At 41.2% G+C, this 18,911-nt stretch overlaps 1 protein-coding gene across 7 annotated transcripts in view; it reads left to right on the top strand.

The window, feature by feature from the left end:
* Positions 1-18,911, top strand: part of PARP8 (poly(ADP-ribose) polymerase family member 8) — a 157,835-nt gene that overhangs the window by 82,750 nt on the left and 56,174 nt on the right. For 4 of the 7 annotated variants that reach the window (XM_083402772.1, XM_083402767.1, XM_083402771.1 and 1 more), the window contains 3 exons: positions 3,041-3,118; positions 12,837-12,931; positions 18,048-18,108. In XM_083402772.1, the coding sequence (XP_083258898.1) occupies positions 3,041-3,118; positions 12,837-12,931; positions 18,048-18,108 (234 nt within the window). Of the gene's footprint in view, positions 1-3,037; positions 3,119-12,836; positions 12,932-18,047; positions 18,109-18,911 lie in introns of all 7 variants that reach the window. The other 3 variants (XM_083402766.1, XM_083402768.1, XM_083402770.1) reach the window with 1 other exon arrangement.

Here is an 18,911-nt window from a genome sequence, read left to right as displayed (position 1 = left end):
AAGAAAGAACAAAAAGTTGTCTCACCAAGCTTTGGGAACCTTCATCTTCCAAATATCTAACGGCATAAAGAGACTCTGTCTGCTGTTTCCTTTGCTTGGTCAGTGATCTTACTCAGTATAAAGCAGTTCCTTATGTTCCTAGAAGTGTCTCAGCTTGTTGCATGGCAGAGACTACCTTGAAGCCAAACAGCCTGGAAAAAGATTTTTTTAAAACCTAGTTTAGCTGAGTGGGTGCAATCTATTAGGTGCCTCTCTTTAATAAAATTCAGTGCTGCTGTGAAATTCTCATTTTAGTGGGAACTAGGCAAGAGTTGTGCCCACTAACATTCACAGCATGCTATTCCATTTTATGATTTGATCATCTGTGATGAAGATGCATTTGAGAAGGCTTATTTGTTGTTGCAGCACATTTCCCCCATTCGTTAAGGTTACTTATAGGGACAAAATAAAATAAATCAGCATATTTTTTCCAGAAAATTGGGTGATCCTTTAAAAAAACAGTCTTGTTGTTTAATACTTCTTGACAATACAGTTTTCCTGTCTATGTACATGAAGCACATACTCTAAAGCAAGAATTTGAAGATAACTGTAAAAAGATTAGAATCACAAGCTGTGGAAATTGCTGGCAAATGGAATGTGATTTTGAGCAGATCTCTCTAGCTTTCACTCTCTGATAGTTACACAGCTGATTTCCATTCAGTTACAGACCTGTGTACAAGACATGAATGAAGAAAGTACAATAGCCTAGATCAAAAATGGTTTTGATCAAAGAGGGAAATGTGGGTAATGGGATTCTAATATATACAGTAATGTAGTCATTATGTAAACTGCAGGGATATGACATTGCTAGTTACCTGCTATGTGTCCTCTGTGTAGCTCAGTGTTTATAGATCCTTGTTTAAATAGCTGTCCTCCTGGTTCTGCAACCTTCTGATTATTCAAATGCTGAAATTTCCTCCAAATAGAGACATGAATGAAGCATGCTATTATGTGAAGGGTTCCTCCAGGACAGTCTATTTCATGAAGAGTTGGGAAACTGTTTTCAGTTTCTCTGTGTCTGAATTTTACATTTAGACAACAATTTTGCAGGGATGGAAAACTGCTAAAATGCTTAGGGGCCAGCACCAAGTATTTAGATGCCCAGGATTTATTTATTTTGTGGCCCTTGGCTGCATATGTTACAAGTCACTGTTAGTACATAGTAATGACATAAGGCTAATTCACTGGATCAAAAAATAAACTAAAATGCTACACACAGTTGTGCATGGAACGAGAAGAAGAGAGAGAAAGAAAGAAAGAAAGAAAGAGGAAAAAAAACTAGTATGAATAAGTATACTGAATGTGATTTGGACATGCCTTAGATTGGTCAAACAATTCTTCATTAAACAGGAGCTGACACAGTTACTACAGATAGAAAAGGAGCCCAAAGAGTTGCTTTATACATTTATTTTCTTGTAGATTCTCTGATATTTAGAATGTAACAGACACGGCAGTCACTGCACTCAAGTCAATGAGCATTTTGCATTGCTTGGATAGGTTCTCTAATATCTGGTATATTCCATTTTACACACAGGAAGCCAGCAACCATTTCCATATAGGCTGTTGTGATCATATAGAGATCTTGTGCATTCAACCTGGGCCATGCACCATTTACAGTCATGCTTGTGTACACAGTCACACTTGTGAACTGTATAAATTGGGATATCTCTTTACTGCTTCAGTGAATCCCCAAGAATGTATTCACAGCTAATAATAGCCTGGTGCCTGTGTGATGACATTGTCAGGTAGTTTGGTGTTTCCTTTGGCTAAGCTCCTGCTGACCTCCTTGAGGGCGACCATTTTACATGGGATACTCTGAGGCCTAAGGCGAACATGGCAATGACCCAGCTTTGGTAGAGACTTGTTTCTTTTTAGTAACAACACTTCACTTCTGCGTAGCTCTTTCAAGTGTTCAGAGCACGTCACATTCATAGCTATGATTCCTCAACCACCCTGTAAATTGGCAATATTATTATTCCTCTCTCACACACATACAGCCCATATTATAGATCAGGAGTGTGCAATCTTTTTTTCAGCCCAAGGCCCACATTAATTCCTAGGCAACCTTCCAGGGACCATATAGCGAGCAGAGTCATATGCAAAAGTGAGTGGAACAATAAATGCAGTGTTACCTTTGTACTACAGGTTAGCTTCCTCCTCCCCCAACTGCCATCCCATAGCATTATTAAAGGATGTATTCATCATCATCAATCCTTTATTGGCATCACTTACAAACATTCAGAATAAATAAGCCAGTGCGATCTCGTCACCATTTTAACAGTATAGTCATTTGCCAAAGGGAAGAAGAGGAGAGCAATCTATTTCATCTCTGTGGGTCTCTAGCAAGGGCAGGATCCTGTAGTGTACTTTGGTGACAAAAAAATCAAATAGAGGAACTTAGCTACGGTCTTGGTGAGCTCCTGGTTTCTCCCCTGTAATAAGAAGTGTATAACCTCCATCTCTGGTTTCTGGTTTAGATGGTCTAAAAACTGTTGGCGGAGTTCATCATACATTTTACATTTAAGGGCCATGTGAGCTAGAGTTTCCACCAGGTGGGCATCACATGGGCAGATCCTATCTCCTTCTGCCATACCCGCAAACCTACCCCAAAGGAGGTTAGAAGGATTAGAATTGAACCTAGCTAGTGAAAAAGCCCTTCTTTCTTCTGGGTTCAACAAAAATTGGAAATAATTAAGGTTAAATTCCTGCGCAAGGATGTATTCTAGCCAGGCTAAGAAACCACTCAATAAGGATGGGAAGCAAGGTTAGAGGGAGTCCTGAGGGCCATAGGGGAAGTCTTAGAGGGCTGTGATAGAAGGGTTACCTAAAGCTTCCTAGTGAATTCATGACAGAGGTATCATTCAAACCAGGGACTTCCTGGCTCATTGTTCAGAATTAGCTAGTGCTGCACAAGCTTCCAATAGTTGAAGAAGAGGAAGGTAAAAAAAAAAGAGAGCTGTATTTCAAGTTTACTCAGTTCATCTGCTTTTCTTTTAAGCAGGAATCAAGGCACAGTAGTGCGGTTGAAGAAGATTCAGAAGGAGATAATGACTCAGAAGAGTTTTACTATGGCGGGCAGGTAAGAGAGAATAATTATCCATCTTGTTAAAAATCAAAAGCAGAAGTTATCTGAAGAGTGAGCAGGTGGGAAATCACCTCTGCAGCTCTTTTTTCATCTTCCCTTTGGAAAATACATTTAATTTGGTAAACATTTATTATTTAAAAGAAAAACCCACACCCCTAGTTTTTGATGGTAGCTTGCTTTGAAATAATTGAGCCATCACTTCTTAAGAGAGATTTTAGTGGCATGGCACCAATAATAACACAGTACTGGATTTCATTGATTTGAAGCCTGGTTGCAGCATCACGGTGCTCATGTGATGACTGTATATCAGCGATGAATCCTGTGGGAAAAGCTGTAGGACAGGTCCCTTAGCTACATTTGTGAACAAGCCCAGTCCCCCCTGAGCACGTGTATCCCATGCCTCTTCCTGTGTAACCATGAGGGAGGAGACTGGAAGCTTTGACTTTTAGATTAACCACAGTTTACCATGTCATCCAAACACTCAACTGTGGTTAATTTTAACTATGTTTAGTGAATCAAGCTGTCAGGGCTGGCTCCTGGTCCCAGCTCACAGAGGACCAACGCTGGCTGGTATTTATGTACAAAAGTCTTTATTGAAGTACAGTTTCCATTTCCCGCCGCAGCGCTCCAGCTCTACGTCTAGGCTTTAGACCGGCGAAGCTCCATCTGAGTCTCCGCCCCCTGTACCCCAGTTTAAGACTCTAGCTTTACTCCACCTCTTCTTTCTCCTCTGGGTCCTGCTGCCCTCCGGGGCCCCTGTCTCCCTGGATTCTTCTGAGGCTGACGATGACCCCCCTGACTCCTCCCGCTCTCTTCGGCGGGCTTTAGGACCTGGCTCTCTTCCCGGGCTGCCAACTGTGCCTCCCTCCTGTACATTTGAACTTGGCGCGCGCGCGCGTTTAACCTTCCTGATGACCGTTTCCTCACTCCCCGACGGAGGTGTGGTCAATCCTGCCTCATGTTCTCCCGCTGGCAGCGCGCCACCTGATCCCGATGCCTGGGACTCCTCCCCCCTACTGCACTCTGGGGGGGACGTGGGCCCGGATTTCCAACTGCTACTCTCTGAGTCCCCTCTGCCCCCTTCTTCCCGAGGTGTTCCCCTGGGCACTCCCCTTGCCCTGACCATGGGAGCTCCTTTCTGTGAATCGTCCGATTCACTGGAAAGACTCAGAGACCTCGGATCGCTGTCATCGCTGACATTTCCTTCGGACTCCTCCCCTTCACTCTCCATTTCCTCCTTATCCTGTGCCTCTGCTCCTGAACCCCTGACACAAGCCAACTTCATTAACTATGGTTTGAAGATGGCTTGTTTCCACTAAGCATAGTTGTGTTTAACCACAGTTTGCATAGGTTTGTACAGCATGGCAAGCTGCAGTTAATCTTATATGAACATAGAAACTTCTGATCTGCTTGGCAGTATTATTATTGCAGCCGTGCCAGAGGAGGAGGTGGGAGCAGGTGAGCCTGGCAGTTCTTACGATTTTTTTAAAAAAGACATATGCAAGCGCACACATGTAATGGATTGACAGCAGATAGATAATTGAGGGTTTAGCAAAGTCTGTTTACAGAAAATACATTCATGCTTTTGGACTGCTTATTTTTGAAGACATATGCATGCTTACACATGTAATGGATTGAGCACACATACCTAGGAAGGGTTTCACAAAGTCTGTCTTCTGGAAAAGACCAAGTAATTTAGCAAAATTGTATAAAACATGTTCAATTAATGTCAATCTTAAAATGTGATCTGAAGAGTTGAGTTTCATATATTTATCCTTAACACATTTACCTATCTGCAACCCTACACTCACTTATCTATGACCTACTGAATTCACTGTGATATACTTTTGAGCAGATATGCATAGGTTTATACTGCATCTTGGAAATAAAACCCCACTAATTCCAGTGGAATATAGCATTCAAGTAAATGTGTTTAGGAACTTCAGCCTTAACAAAATGGCACTAAAACCCCCCAAGGTGTTATATGGTTACCACTGAGCTAAAAATGTACCCCAGTATTTTTCAATATTAAAAAGTCAGTTACATAACTTTTTATTCCAATCCGGAATAGCAGTGTCCATTTTTGGAGCTTTTAAATCTGATTCACCTTGAGATTTGCTGATTATTATTATTTTTCCTTTTTAAAGCAGGACTGCATTTTTCCCCCTGCCTTGTTTCTTGCTCTCTCAGTGGAATTGAAAATACTTAGCACAGCCTCTTTCCAAAAGAGGAATGAAAGTGCTGTCCCCATTCTGGTGTCTTTTGTGAGAACAATGAAAGGTTTGATTAGGGCACTTTCTTCAACTCATCTTTTTGGTGCTCAGAAGTTGCTTCTCATGCTTTAGGTCCTTTGTAAGACACATTTGAAACAAAATGTCAGTGAATCTGTACAATCGTTAATGAAATATTGTTGGAAAGACTGTCCTCTATGAAATCCTCTAAACGCCGGCTGGGAACATTTCCGACCTTTTTGTGTAACCTTCCTCCTCTGTATTCTGCCTTTGATCCTTTGCCATTTTATCCCCCTTACATAAGAAGGTAAAACTTGCATTGCTGGATCAGAACAAAGTCCCATCTCATCCAACGTACTCCCTTCGACAATGACCTACCAGATGCTTGTAGAAGAGGGGAAAGGAACCTCAGACCCCCCCAAAAGCATGTTAGGAGACCTCTATTCTCTTCACAGAGCTACAATTTCCTGAGTTCCTTGTGAAGAGGGATTGACTGTGAAACCACTCTGGGAATTGCAGCCCTTGGAGGAGAATAGGGATCAACTCTCTCAGCATTTTAAACCAAACTGCAGTTCCCAGGATACTTTTCAGGAAACCATGACTGTTCAAATTGTCCTGACATGGCTTTAAATGCCTAGTGCAGATCATAGAATCATAAAGTTTGAAGAGACCCCCCCCCGCCCCAAAGCATCTGTGACAGGTGGCAATCCATCTGTCCCATTTAAACAATTCAAACTGTATATCCAGTTGTTGTTGTTTTGTCATTTAGTCGTGTCCGACTCTTCGTGACCTCATGGACCAGAGCACGCCAGGCACTCCTGTGTTGTCTTTGTCCATGGAGTTTTCTTGGCAGGGATACTGGAGTGGCTTGCCGGTTCCTGCTCCAGGTGGATCACGTTTGGTCAAAACTCTCCACTATGACCTGTTCATCTTGGGTGACCCTGCACGGCATAGTTCATAGCTTCTCTGAGTTATTCAAGCCCCTTCGCCACAGCAAGGCAGTGATCCATGAAGGGGTATCCAGTTACAACTGTAGTATATAATGGAAAGCTTAAGACAAGCACCCCCAATCTCGGCCCTCCAGATGTTTTGGGACAACAACTCCCATCATCCCTAGCTAGCAGGACCAGTGGTCAGGGATGATGGGAATTGTAGTCCCAAAACATCTGGAGGGCTGAGTTTGGGGATGCCTGGCTTAAGAGGACAGTCTTGTCGGTAGGCAAGATAACTCTATTGCCTCTCTTAAACAGGACATGGCTGTAACAGGAAATTCCTGGCTCCATCCATATACAACTAAGTTCAGTGATGCTTACTGACTGCACCCTATAACGACACAGTATGAAATGAGCAAATGATTGGTAGTGAAATTTTGGGCAATAGCTATGCAGATTTTTTTTGAGAAAGTGAATTTGTGTTATGAATCATTTTCTCTCTGTGTGTTTATAATATCCTGGAGGAATTCAACCAAGAGAAGTAGCAATAAAGTGTATGCTGGTGTGGACAAACTAGCAATTACATTTGTCCTAAAGGAAAACAAAATTAGTACAAGAGGCATAGTTTGTTGGCACTCAGCACGCAAGACACCTAAATTGTATATTCGAAGGCAAATAGAGTATGAGGCAAGATGAGGGATTAGTACAAACGAGCGTTCAAGAGGGAAAACAGGCAGACAGGTTTCAAAATGGAATTTTAAAAGGCAGAGCCAGAAAGATGAAACAGAGTTGAAAGAAGATGGTAGGTGAAGAAAGGAAGGAAGGAAGGAAGGAAGGAAGGAAGGAAGGAAGGAAGAAGGATGTCAAGCAATGGAAGCCTAAGAGAACAAGTAATGAACATCATTAGGAAAAAGGGTGCTATGAAATTGCACAGGTCCTCAGTTTCTACTTCAGAAAGAACTGGTGGGATTCCTGAATCTCTCATCTCCTTCTTGTAAGGGGGATTTCTAGGAGCATTTACTTACCCAGATCTTGCGAGGGAGGGGGCGGAGATCTGAGAGAAGCAACTGCTCACTGGCAGAATCAGCTCCCTTGGTCTCAACCCTTAATGCAGAAAGTAGGCAGGGCATATATTCAACTCCAGACCCATGCTTCTGGGTGTAGACCACTGTGAGGCATGGATCAGACCATGTTGTAGCCAGAAGGGAACTTCCAATATTCCTTGTTACCATCATAAAGAAGCTACAGATGTAGATGCTGAGAGCATTAAAACTATGGATTTCTTGGAGGATAGTATCCCTGTTGCTGTGAGACTGTATTTTTCTCACTCACAAAGAAAATGGTCCCTCCGCAGTATTTTCTCTAAACGTTCTCCGTTATTTTTTGTCTGGTGGCTCCCTCCTGCCCAGTGTCCCACAACAAAGCTAGGTCTTGTGGAGGGTCCAAGATGGCGGCCAGTCTGCCCTGAGAAAACTGCTGGAGAAATTCACTGAAATTGTCTTCCAAATTTCTCTGTGCACAAACTGGGTGAAGTATTTCAACAGACCTTTTACGCACAGCTCCAGTTTTTAGTAGTCTGAACCAAACAGATGTGACGTGAAGAGCTGTGAGTGATGGAGAGATTATAAGACAGTGGCGGCGAAGAAGAAAACTCTGCTTTGATCTTTGATAAAAGGGTTTCTTTACTCCTGCCAGTCACCTGTGCAGAATTCTTCAGGAGAGAGAAAAATGCTTTCCTTCTCTAGAACAACAGTCAAAAATCTATATCATGTCTCGGTTTAACGGCTCATCTCTTCTAAACACAATCCATTCAGACACAGGAAAGGGATACCTTTTATCTTCGCAGGTATTTTACTTTTCACTGTGAAAGTTTGTGTTTGCTCTTTTCTCTAAATAGTAAACAGAGATGTGCTTGTCCAAGCAAAAGCATGTATGGCTAGTTTTTGGCTGTGCTGCTCCTAGAATCTGTTCATTGACAGACAAAACAACAATCCTATATTTAAATTTGACACTCGCCAGCTATTTGTTTGTGTTTCTCCTTAGAATGAGTGACACTATACGTATTTTACTTATAACAGGTGCTACTATTGAATTGGATTCTGTTTCTACTCACTAAAAGCGTTATGTCAGAAATAGTTTTGTTTTATTTAAGACATTTATATATCACTTAATTATTCACATTTCTAAGGAATGTAGAGAAAAATAATCCACAGAACATGAGATAATACAACAATAAAAAATTATCACAAAACCCAAATGCTACCTTAAAATGCTGCCTTAGTTTTAAGAGTCTTAGCCATATACCTGAAGCAAAGAGGGTACCTGGGAGGAAATTATGCAGGCCTGGTGCCACTACATTGAACACACAGCTCCTCATAGTTAAAAGCCATGTATCTCAGTCATGGGGGACCACCAACAGAGACTCCCCCAAAGATCTCGGTGATCAGACTGGGATATAAGGGATCAGGTGATCCTTGAGATAACCTGGACTCATGTTGTTATGGGCCTTGTAAACTGATTCAAGAACCGTGAACCTTTTGAAACGTGATACACAGGCATCCAGACTGTACATCATCCGATTTTCCTACCCCATCCCACCAGACGTTTGAATGTATCTATATGCAGATAAGTGTTTCTTTAAATGCAGATACCAAACCTCTTCCCCTTCTCCCAGAAAAAAAAGGCTTATTCAAACATACCTAGAGAAAGAAAAGATTTCTATTTTAAAGTTCCTAGACAGATGGATAACACAAACAGAGACTGGTGCACAGGCCGTCTTGACAGATGAATCCCTGTGCACACACACACACACAAAGACAGATCTGAAACACATACCAACGTTGGCTGATGAATGATACACACAGAGACATCTGCTGCTTGGGCAAATGTATCCTGCTCAGGTCCATACCCATGAACAAGACTCATTTCTCAAGATACTTGGCTGTACTCTTCAGAGTGCAGGTAAGGGATCACATTTTTAAAGGCTTTCCCCAAGAAAAGAATTTCCTGGTGCCCTCCAGATATCCCATCGGTCCTAGCTATTTCCTGATTTCAGCAGTATCCCAGACAGAAGCTCAGATTCCTGTCTTATATAAATTTTGCTTGTATGCCTCTCTAATAATCCTGTTTAACAGGTGTGTTCCTGGCCAGCATCCCAACTATCATTGGTTGAGTTTAAGTAGTCTGGCTTTTTGACTTGTTAGCTGCCTCGGAAGTACACTTTTAAACAAACAAACAAATAATATATTAGCATTAAGCTTCAGGCCTAGTCATGTTAAGCATCTGCTGAATGTGACTTCTCTGAATATCAAGTCATTAGCCCCTTAGCAGGAGAACTGAATGTCATATTCACTATTCTGATTAAGGTCTGAGACTCCCTGACATCATCACAGGCAAAATGGACTTTCTACGAGATACAAGACCACCCTGTTCCCTCCTATTTACACTATATTAATGTAAATCTATTTTGTATTGACTTCATTGGAGTCTTAGCTTTATGGGCTGTTAGAGTCATTGAAAATTCCCGTGGGTCTGGTTGACGAGTTAGGGATAATGGAGGTTTTCAAGTCATTACTTGGATGACTAATATTTTCTACTATCTGCTGCACCAGGTTCATAGCAACTGTAGCTTTTTTCAGAAGACGGCAGATTGTCTATAATTCTGTTATAAGTTCATTGTGAACCCATTTCTTCTTTTTGTCTCTCTCCCACTCTCTTCTTACCATCCCACCACCATTCCTCAAGGCTTTCAGTGGCAGTGTAGTTATTAAAAAAAGTTCAGCAAGATGTGTGGCTGCTTCCTATGCTGAGATTTCCCTTTCTTGGGTGATGCTGTTATAATCACATAATTTGCCACTGTCCTGTGTCTTCTAAAAGTGTTGAGCGGAGCAATGGAGGAGGCTGCTCTCCTAATGCAAATATCTACTTCAGGCACCCCCAAACTCTGCCCTCCAGATGTTTTGGGACTACAACTCCCATCATCCCTAGCTAACAGGACCAGTGGTCAGGGATGATGGGAACTGTAGTCCCAAAACATTGGGAGGGCCAAGTTTGGGGCTGCCTGAACTACTTCCATTGTGGGGGGGGGGGGGGAATAATCTTTAGATTCTTGCTGTGGCATTTTGAAATAGAGCATGGTGTCATTGGTCCAGGAAGACTGGGGGTTAACTCTGCATGGCATATATGAAGTTTTATTAGGGTAAGCCCTAAGTGCACCCAAACAAATAAATGTACATATACCTGCCCAGTACAAAGTTCAGTGCACCTAGGTTGGGAATGGGTGGATTTCCTTTTGGCCAATGTCACTTTCACACATCACTTTCATACTCAGGTGTCAGTTCCATCCCATTTTTGCATTAATTTGTGACACCCCCCCCCAATGGATTTTCTATAAAATAATGTTTAATTCAAAACAGGCAATTTAAAGCACATTTTGATACTTTTTTTTTAGTTGTGTCACAACATTGGAGAAGTGCAATATTCAATAGATAGTTCTGTTGCAATCCGCACATTCTTTCAGGAGGTGCATATCAGGTCAGTTCATATTAGAATTCACAAAGATTTAATTCTTAACTTCCCTAAATCAAAGAAAACCTCTCCTGAAGCAGGATAGTTTAAATCAGATTTTGTTTGAAGGAATGCAGCCTCTTTCTTGCCATTTTAGCTCTACAGTAATGTACCTCAACATTATTATATGAGCCCTATTTCAATTTAAACAGGCCAAATAATGTTTGCATCACTTTCCTTCCTTTTAATTTTTACCCAAAAGACTTTTTGCAAAACCCTTTCATTTACATTTCCAAGAAAAAATAGACTATTTAATGAAGGATAATTAATTTTTAAGGGCTCCAGATGAGGTGAAAATACTGCTGAGGGGGACTGAATTTTTGCTGGTACTGTGTGGGATTGTGGTACAGAGGGAATGCAAAATAATCCAATAAATGAAATTCCCTCTGCAGAACATCTTTCTCTCTATGTGTGTGTTTGACTTTGGAGATCACACAGCAAAGAGATTCCTTTAATCAGAGTTTTCTGTCATTGGGTGATCATTGCCAGAAGGTATTGTACTTATTTAACCTCCCAAATACTAGGAATCTCTTATGACCTTATTTTTTTGGTGGTGGTATTACCAGTCTGGGGTCTGTGATAGAGTGTGCTTTGCATGCAAAAGGTTCATTCTTTGGTGTCACCTGGTCAGGCTGAGAAAAGATCCTGCCTAAAGCCCCAAAGAGCTTTTGCTAGTCGGTAGCGACAGTACTGAGGAAGACAGACCAGCGGTCCATTTGGTATAATGCAGTTGCCTACTGCCACAGAGGAAGCTGGTCAATAAGTCACACAATTCAGGCTGGAGTTAACTCCTCATTAGCAAAACATGATCTTCACAGACTTGGCTGAGTTTCAGGCCTAATGAGCACAGCAGCTCTTGCCCTATAAGTCTTACTCCATGAAATAGTTGCTGAGACTAAAAGCCCCACTGCCTCACAGCTGTCTCCTCCTCCCTAGGGCTTCTTGCAAGCAATCGGAGACGGTGCCTGTGTGCAGTCAATCTCTCCTCCACTCTTTTCATGCCTCTTCTGGTTCTGGGAGACAAGGGGAGAGGAAAGCTTGTTGCAGCAAGAGGAGGAGACACCCATGCCTCTCAACCAGCCTGGCTCTTGACCTCCCTTTTTCCACTCATCTGCTTCAGCTTCTTCCTCTCATTCTTGACTTCTCTGTCAAAGACTTTCCCAACTCACTGAGCCCCTTTACCCCTTCAGCTTCTGACTTCTCCTATTCCTAGTCTTCTCCTCCTCCCTGTGACCACCCATCACTGTCCCACCACCAGTCCCTGAACTCTAAGCCTTCTTCCCTTTAGGGTTCCTCAGCTGGTTCCTCCCACAATTCCTCTGTATTTGTATAAGGCCACCCAACATTATTGTTCTCTGTATAATGTAACTGCAGGATAGCTATAAATGCCAGTTGCTTGGGGAAATCAGCAGGCAAGGCCTGTTGAATTTATTTCAGAATCTACAAGCTACTGTACATTCAGTGAATACCCAAACAGTGTATACAGTGGTACCTTGGGTTAAGAACATAACTCTTTCCGGAGGTCTGTTCTTAACCTGAAACTGTTCTTAACCTGAAGCACCACTTTAGCTAATGGGGCCTCCTGCTGCTGCCGTGCCTCCGGAACACGATTTCTGTTCTCATCCTGAAGCAAAGTTCTTAACCCGAAGTAATATTTCTGAGTTAGCGGAGTCTGTAACCTGCAGCGTATATAACCTGAAGCGTATGTAACCTGAAGTACCACTGTACAATCAACCCTTTTGCCATGTTCTTGTTGTGGGCATCCTAAACACACTTGCCTAGTTTTGCAGAAAGCAAAGTGGACATTTGGTCTCATCCACTGAAAATTCTTTTTTTTAAATGCTCTTATACGTTTTTGCACTTCCCTGTGTTTCTGCCACAAGGTGACCTCAACTTTGGGCCAGTCGCTGAAGACGGGTTGTGGGGGGAGTTACTAAGAAAGAGAAACTCCCAGCAAAACATATTTTTCCCTTTTCTCTGCAGGTTAGTTATGATGGAGAACTTCACAAGCACCCACAGTTGGAAGCAGACTTGGCAGCAGTGAGAGAGATCTATGGGCCAAATGCAGTTTCTCTCAGGTATCTATATATCTCTTTGTGAAGGTGAATTAAGGATGGCTTTGTAGCTAAGAAGAAGATGGCAAATTAATATAGCCTAGCACTGAGGGCAAGCTGTATATCTGGCATCTAAAACTGAGTAAATAAAGGCTTCTACAGGGAATCTCTGTTTCAGAACAAGCAGTTGCATGCCCTGTCATTTCCTGCATATACAAAGGAAAAATAAATTGAATAGTGTTTTGTTTTTTCCAGGTATCTGGATTTCTCCCCCTTTGGCTGTATTGGATTTACTGAAATTTAAGATACTGTTCTTGGCTTCACTGCTAAATGTCTTTGGACATTTGAAGACTTCTGAACATACAGTGAAGCCTTTGGGTGATTAAATAAGCAGTTTTTGGCAGTTCAGGGCTGCATCCTAAGCACACTTGCTAAACTTCTTTGAATATACTGGGATTTCACTTCCAAGCAAACATTCGTTGGATTGTGCTGCATCATAGTTAGCCAAGTTCACCCATAACACTCAGCCAAACCATGGATTAGCACAAACAAACAAAACAGAGAAGATGGTGTCTGCTTTGCTCCTCCTCTGGTCCTGTTGCTACAATGCCTCTGTGAACTAAGCCATAGTTTGGCTCAAGCATTAACGTCCGAACATAAGTTTGTGGCTTATCTCCCCAAGACAAACCACAAGTGGTAAACCATAGTACAAACCTGGGCTACAGCTCAAGGTTTGTTTGGAGCAAGATAAACCACAAGGCTGGGTTTGGATGGCAAACTCTGACTTAGTCCATAGCACCCACACATTTGGTTATTCATGCTAAACCATGGTTTGGCTGAGCATTATGTCTGAACTTGGTCAGGCTGCTAATTCATTAACTCTGTGGTACCTGTATATCCAACATAAGTTTAGTGAAAGAGATTAGTCAAATGTCTAGTTAACTTGAAGAACACCTAAAAGAACAGTCTGCTTCTGTCATTGTGTTTAATTTGCCTTTTCATTTTCATGGATTCAGTTCCTAGAGTACTTTACAAGTGACCATTCCTCATCACCGTTTCAGCCTGTCTCTATTTTAACAGAATAAAATATAAAAAGTTGTCAGAATTTGAACACGAGCTGTGCATATGTTGCCCTCTCCATTTAGTGAAGCCAAATTAATATTCCTTAGAATTCATTTGTTTCATTCTGCTGAGTGGCATATGAATTGAATTTGTGAATGTATGTTGCAGTTCCTTAGACAATACGACTAAAGGAAAATCTTACTTTCATTACGTGCCATTTTGAGTTAAGTGGAAATTCATTAAGTACAGAGCGTATTGGAAATTAAAGGCCAGACATGGAATGAAGAAGATAATCATTTAATTGCAAGGCTGATAACAGCTATAGTTGGGGAAGTTATGCATACCTTCATAATAAGCTCCCTCAGGCTCCACAGGCTATGAAAGTAAATGTTAACTTCTTATAAAAACGTCAGCGTGCTCAATTTCTTCAGTACCTGCTTCATTATAATTTGTGTGATCTTCTGAGGCCTAATTCATTTAATAACTGGCTGCTTCTGGCTTGCAAAAGGAAAGGAAAAAACCAAACTCCAAAACATTTTACATTTCTTCTTGGTGCCACTGTTGAAAGTGCTTACAAGTTCCTTGGTGGTCAAAACATGCTCCTCTGAATTTTCATTCTTTGCATTGTTGGTTATTCTTTGGCCTGCAAGTCCACCTGGCACCTAGGGAATATCTGCAGTTTCCACCAGAATCACCTTGTGATCTTCTCCGCCCCACAGCCAACCAACAACTTAACACATTTTCCAACCTGCCACATTTTCTTTAGATGTGTGACCATTACATGACTTCTCATGCAGGGTCATGTAAGGCTTAGAGGGTACATCAATCAGGAAGCTAGACAAGAACTTTATTGCCTCTCTTCAACAGTACCAGCAGTAACAGGAATCTCCTGAGTTCCGTCAACATGTAACTCAATCCAGTGCCACCTAGTGGCTAAACCATATAATGACATTATCCACACAGTTGGCCTAAGACATCTTGTGCCTAGAATAGAAAATCCAAATAGCAAATCTCCAGTGTAGCCTCCCCATACTTGACTGGACAGATGCCATGATATCATTACTGCACTGAATGATCCACAGTATGTGCATTGAGGAAGAACTTAGCATTGTTACAGTATCACGAGGAATAATGTATATGACTGGTACCTTGATATACTAACAATTGATGATTTTTTAGAGATAGCCAGTATCTCTCGCCATCCAACAGGCTATTATTGGGGCTTAATTATCTTATCTGGGATTTTAACTTCTTATTGCTCCTGCTGATTCTGTTGTGATTTTGCATGATCTTTGTACTCCTACCCTGGGATCATGCTGTGATGGGGGTGGCTTAAAAAAACTGGGTAGAGATCAGTGTCTGACTATTACAAATGTTCCATCTGGGCATGCAATGCAGCTTGCCAGATGGAAATATCCTCACTCTCCTCCCAATTGCGTGCTGTTCTGAGTGTTCTCCTCACCTCCCCAGAGCCAGTTTTGGGGGGTATACATGAGAAGAGGATAAGCCCGATTGTGCAAGTGGAAATCCTTATACAGGGCTTCTGTTGATCAGGTGCATTAGGTGAATCCCACCCATTGTAAACAAACAAAAGAAATTGACCATGCCCCAGCCATGTACTTAATGAGAATGTGAGTAAACAAACTGTGTCCTATATATTTATTGAAAACCTAAGCAAATGCGGAAGACCCATAAAAATGTATCGTTAGTCTCTTGGCTTTACTCGATAGGTTGTAGGTGTTGCTAAACCAATTTTTAACTGTGTGGTTTTGTCTTAAGGCCCTATCTCTCAATACTCAATGTGTAAAGTGTAGCATGGAAGCATAACTGGCACATGCAATCTTGTTGAAGTGCTAGAAGTTCATGCATATATTACGCATTGGCGAATTCTGTGCTTACTGCTTGTAGCAGTAAGGCCAGGCAGTGAATGACCTTGATAGCTTTAAGAGGAGGACTTTAAAGTTCAGGTTTTCTTCCCTCCATATGCATATTGATCAAAATATTTAATATATATGGGTTGCTCTTGTTCTAAAATACTATTCCAATTTTCTTTTTGAATTTGAATTTGTGTGTGTGTGTTGGTTTATTTATATGCCACAACAACTACCAGACTTTTAGAAGACATCTGAAGCTTTTAATGTTTGATGTATTACAGTATTTTAATATTTTGTTGGAAGCTGCCCAGAGTGGCTGGGGAGGCCCGGCCAGATGGGCGGGGTATAAATAATAAATAAATTATTATTATTATTATTTGACCAGATGCACCTAAATTGATGAATGACATATTAATACAGGGGAAAGAGACAAGGAAAGCACAGCCAATGCAATCAGTCAATCGAAACAAAATAAAACAGCAAAATCGTCAAATATTCACCAGTCACACTGGATGTGCATTATTGAATTTCATTCACGCTCATTTTACTGTCACTGTTGGAATAACATCTTCTTTGTATAGCTTACTCAACAAGAGAACAGTCAGTTGATTTTCCCCTAATATTTCAATTTACTGCTTTTATTGTATGTTTGTTTTATCATAAATATTTAAGATGTAGTCCAGCTAAATTTAAAACAAACCACTTTATTTCAGTGGGAGAGTTCAGTACATTGTTAAACGGCTCAGGACTGCAATACCTCAAGGACTGCCATTCCCCATATAAACCAACCCAGACTCTGCATTAATCAACTTTGGCCCATCTTTGTGTACCTCCTCCATGTGAGGTCTAGAGGATGGCGACACAAGAATGGGCCTTTTCTACAGTGGCTCCCCATTTGTGAAATGCTCTGCCCAGGGAGGTTCTTCCGGTGCCTTCAATGTATAGTTTTAAGTGCCAGGCGGAAATGGTTCCTCTTCAACCATGCCTTTGACTGATTAATATTCTGTATCCATTTGACTATTTATTTGTGCTTTCATCTTGTATTCTTATCTACTGAACCGCCCTGAGATCTTTTGATGAAGGGTAGTATATAAGTCAATCAATCAATCATCAATCAATCAATCAATCAATCAATCAATCAAATGTTATCCACTGAAATAAGTGGATTCTTCCTGAAATGTACCTTGGTGTGTATGCAGTTCTCCCCACCCCCTTTTCTTAATCTTTTTTTGCATGATTGAATTGCTTTACATATACTATTTTAGTCATCCTTACAACAGCCGTCTGATGTAGTCTAGTATTATGGAGTGGTTGCACTGTGCCTGACCAGGCTTTCCCTTATCGTGTAGAACAATGGTTTTGTTTCCACGAACAGACAAAACAAGTTGAGGTGTACAAAGAACAGAATGACACATTGTGTATCATCCTTTCACAGAGGTGTCCATTTTGTGTGGCTTTTCCCAAAAGTTAATGATTTCGAAATAATGCCTTGGTGGATCGAAAATCAGTAACATGTGGCAATGCTGCTTCATGACGTCCTCTTTGGGGCTGCCGCATTGCACTAGTTGTGTCTTAGAATGGAAATTATTTGGGCTGTTTTGGATTGCACATTCTTTTCTTCCATTTCATTTTTGTGGCTTAGCACGAAACTACGTTTTCACTGTTAAAACCACATCTCCAAACGTGAGCTGAAATGCCACTCATTTCCCAAAGGATTCCTGTTGGAGGTTATCCTGCCGCAATCTCCTCCAACTTCTTTATGCTGAAGACACAAGAAGCTGTTGTCTACCAGATCAGACTATACATATGTCCATCCAGCTCACTACTATAATGTCTGCCGTGGCTGTTAGTATCTCTCTGGGGTCTGAGGCAAGATATATATCTCTTCACTTGCTACCTGAGCTTTTTATCCAGAGATACTGGAGACTGTACATAATATCTGCTGTGTGCAAATTATCAGTTCTGCTACTGAGGTATGGCCTCAGCAAAAGCCACCCAGAGGTGACATTGGAACCATTTTGGTGCGGGTGCAACAGAACCTATTCAATACTGCAAGAAATCCCATTTTTATGCTAGAGGAAACCGGGTTATATATACGGTTGACTGTCTTCTAGTTTTATATTCTTCAGTCTGCTGATAGGATATCTCTTTCTTATGGTCACGAGTATCAAAGTTAGTTGTAACACGCTGTTCTTTCCTTTCAGGGAATATGGAGCCATTGATGATGTAGACATTGATCTGCATATTGATGTTAGCTTTCTTGATGTAAGTAATTGAACCATATGGTAATATAGCAACCATTAATACATAACTGCCTTTGTTTTTCATCAAGATGTGTAGTCAGGCACAACGCTTCTTTTTTTACCACCAGAAGCTTCCGTTGCATGAGTCTGTTTTCAGTGGAAACATTGTTGTGATAGGTTCCATGCAACTCTTAAATATTTGGTGTAGTTGCAGACATTTATGTCATGATGACTTAAAATGATACTGCTTTCTCCATTAATAGCAAAAGTTTACAGCAGGAGACAAGGGACCTGGTGTCACAGTCCTCTGCAGTAGTTCTTCATGTTAAGTTTTGGTTTGCCGTATTTGCAAGTAAGTGTGTAAAGTTTAGGAAAGACAGGAAAGACATCCCATGGGCCCTACTGCATATCCTCTGGCCATTTACTCCATGGACGGACGGTTTTTGCTCCAAAAGTGCCTTTTTGAATGGCATGTGTCATCCACAGAAGTGGCCTACTGCACACTAGGGTACAGCATGCCAATTTAGGAGGTAAACCTTAATTTTTGCAAATTCCTTCAGTGAGGGTTCTTAAAAATATGTTTTTGGGTGTGAGGAATTCAAATCTGCTATTATTTTTGTGATCGGACAACATTGTCCTTGGTAGGTTTGCATTTGATTAAGCACATAAACTGCTTTTGGAAAACAAAAGAATTTTCATTTTACATTCTGAACATGTCAGGTAAATAATAATAATAATAATAATAATAATATACAACTGCAAGTACTTGACAATCATTTTTAGTGATTTCTATGCAATTTTACACACATTTTCCTTACCAAGCAA

Source organism: Podarcis tiliguerta (genome assembly GCF_965153285.1).
Source record: "Podarcis tiliguerta genome assembly, chromosome: 11".
Lineage (NCBI taxonomy): Eukaryota > Metazoa > Chordata > Lepidosauria > Squamata > Lacertidae > Podarcis > Podarcis tiliguerta.
The sequence above is the reverse complement of the archived record's forward strand: the minus strand, read 5'-3'. Positions and strand labels throughout refer to the sequence as shown.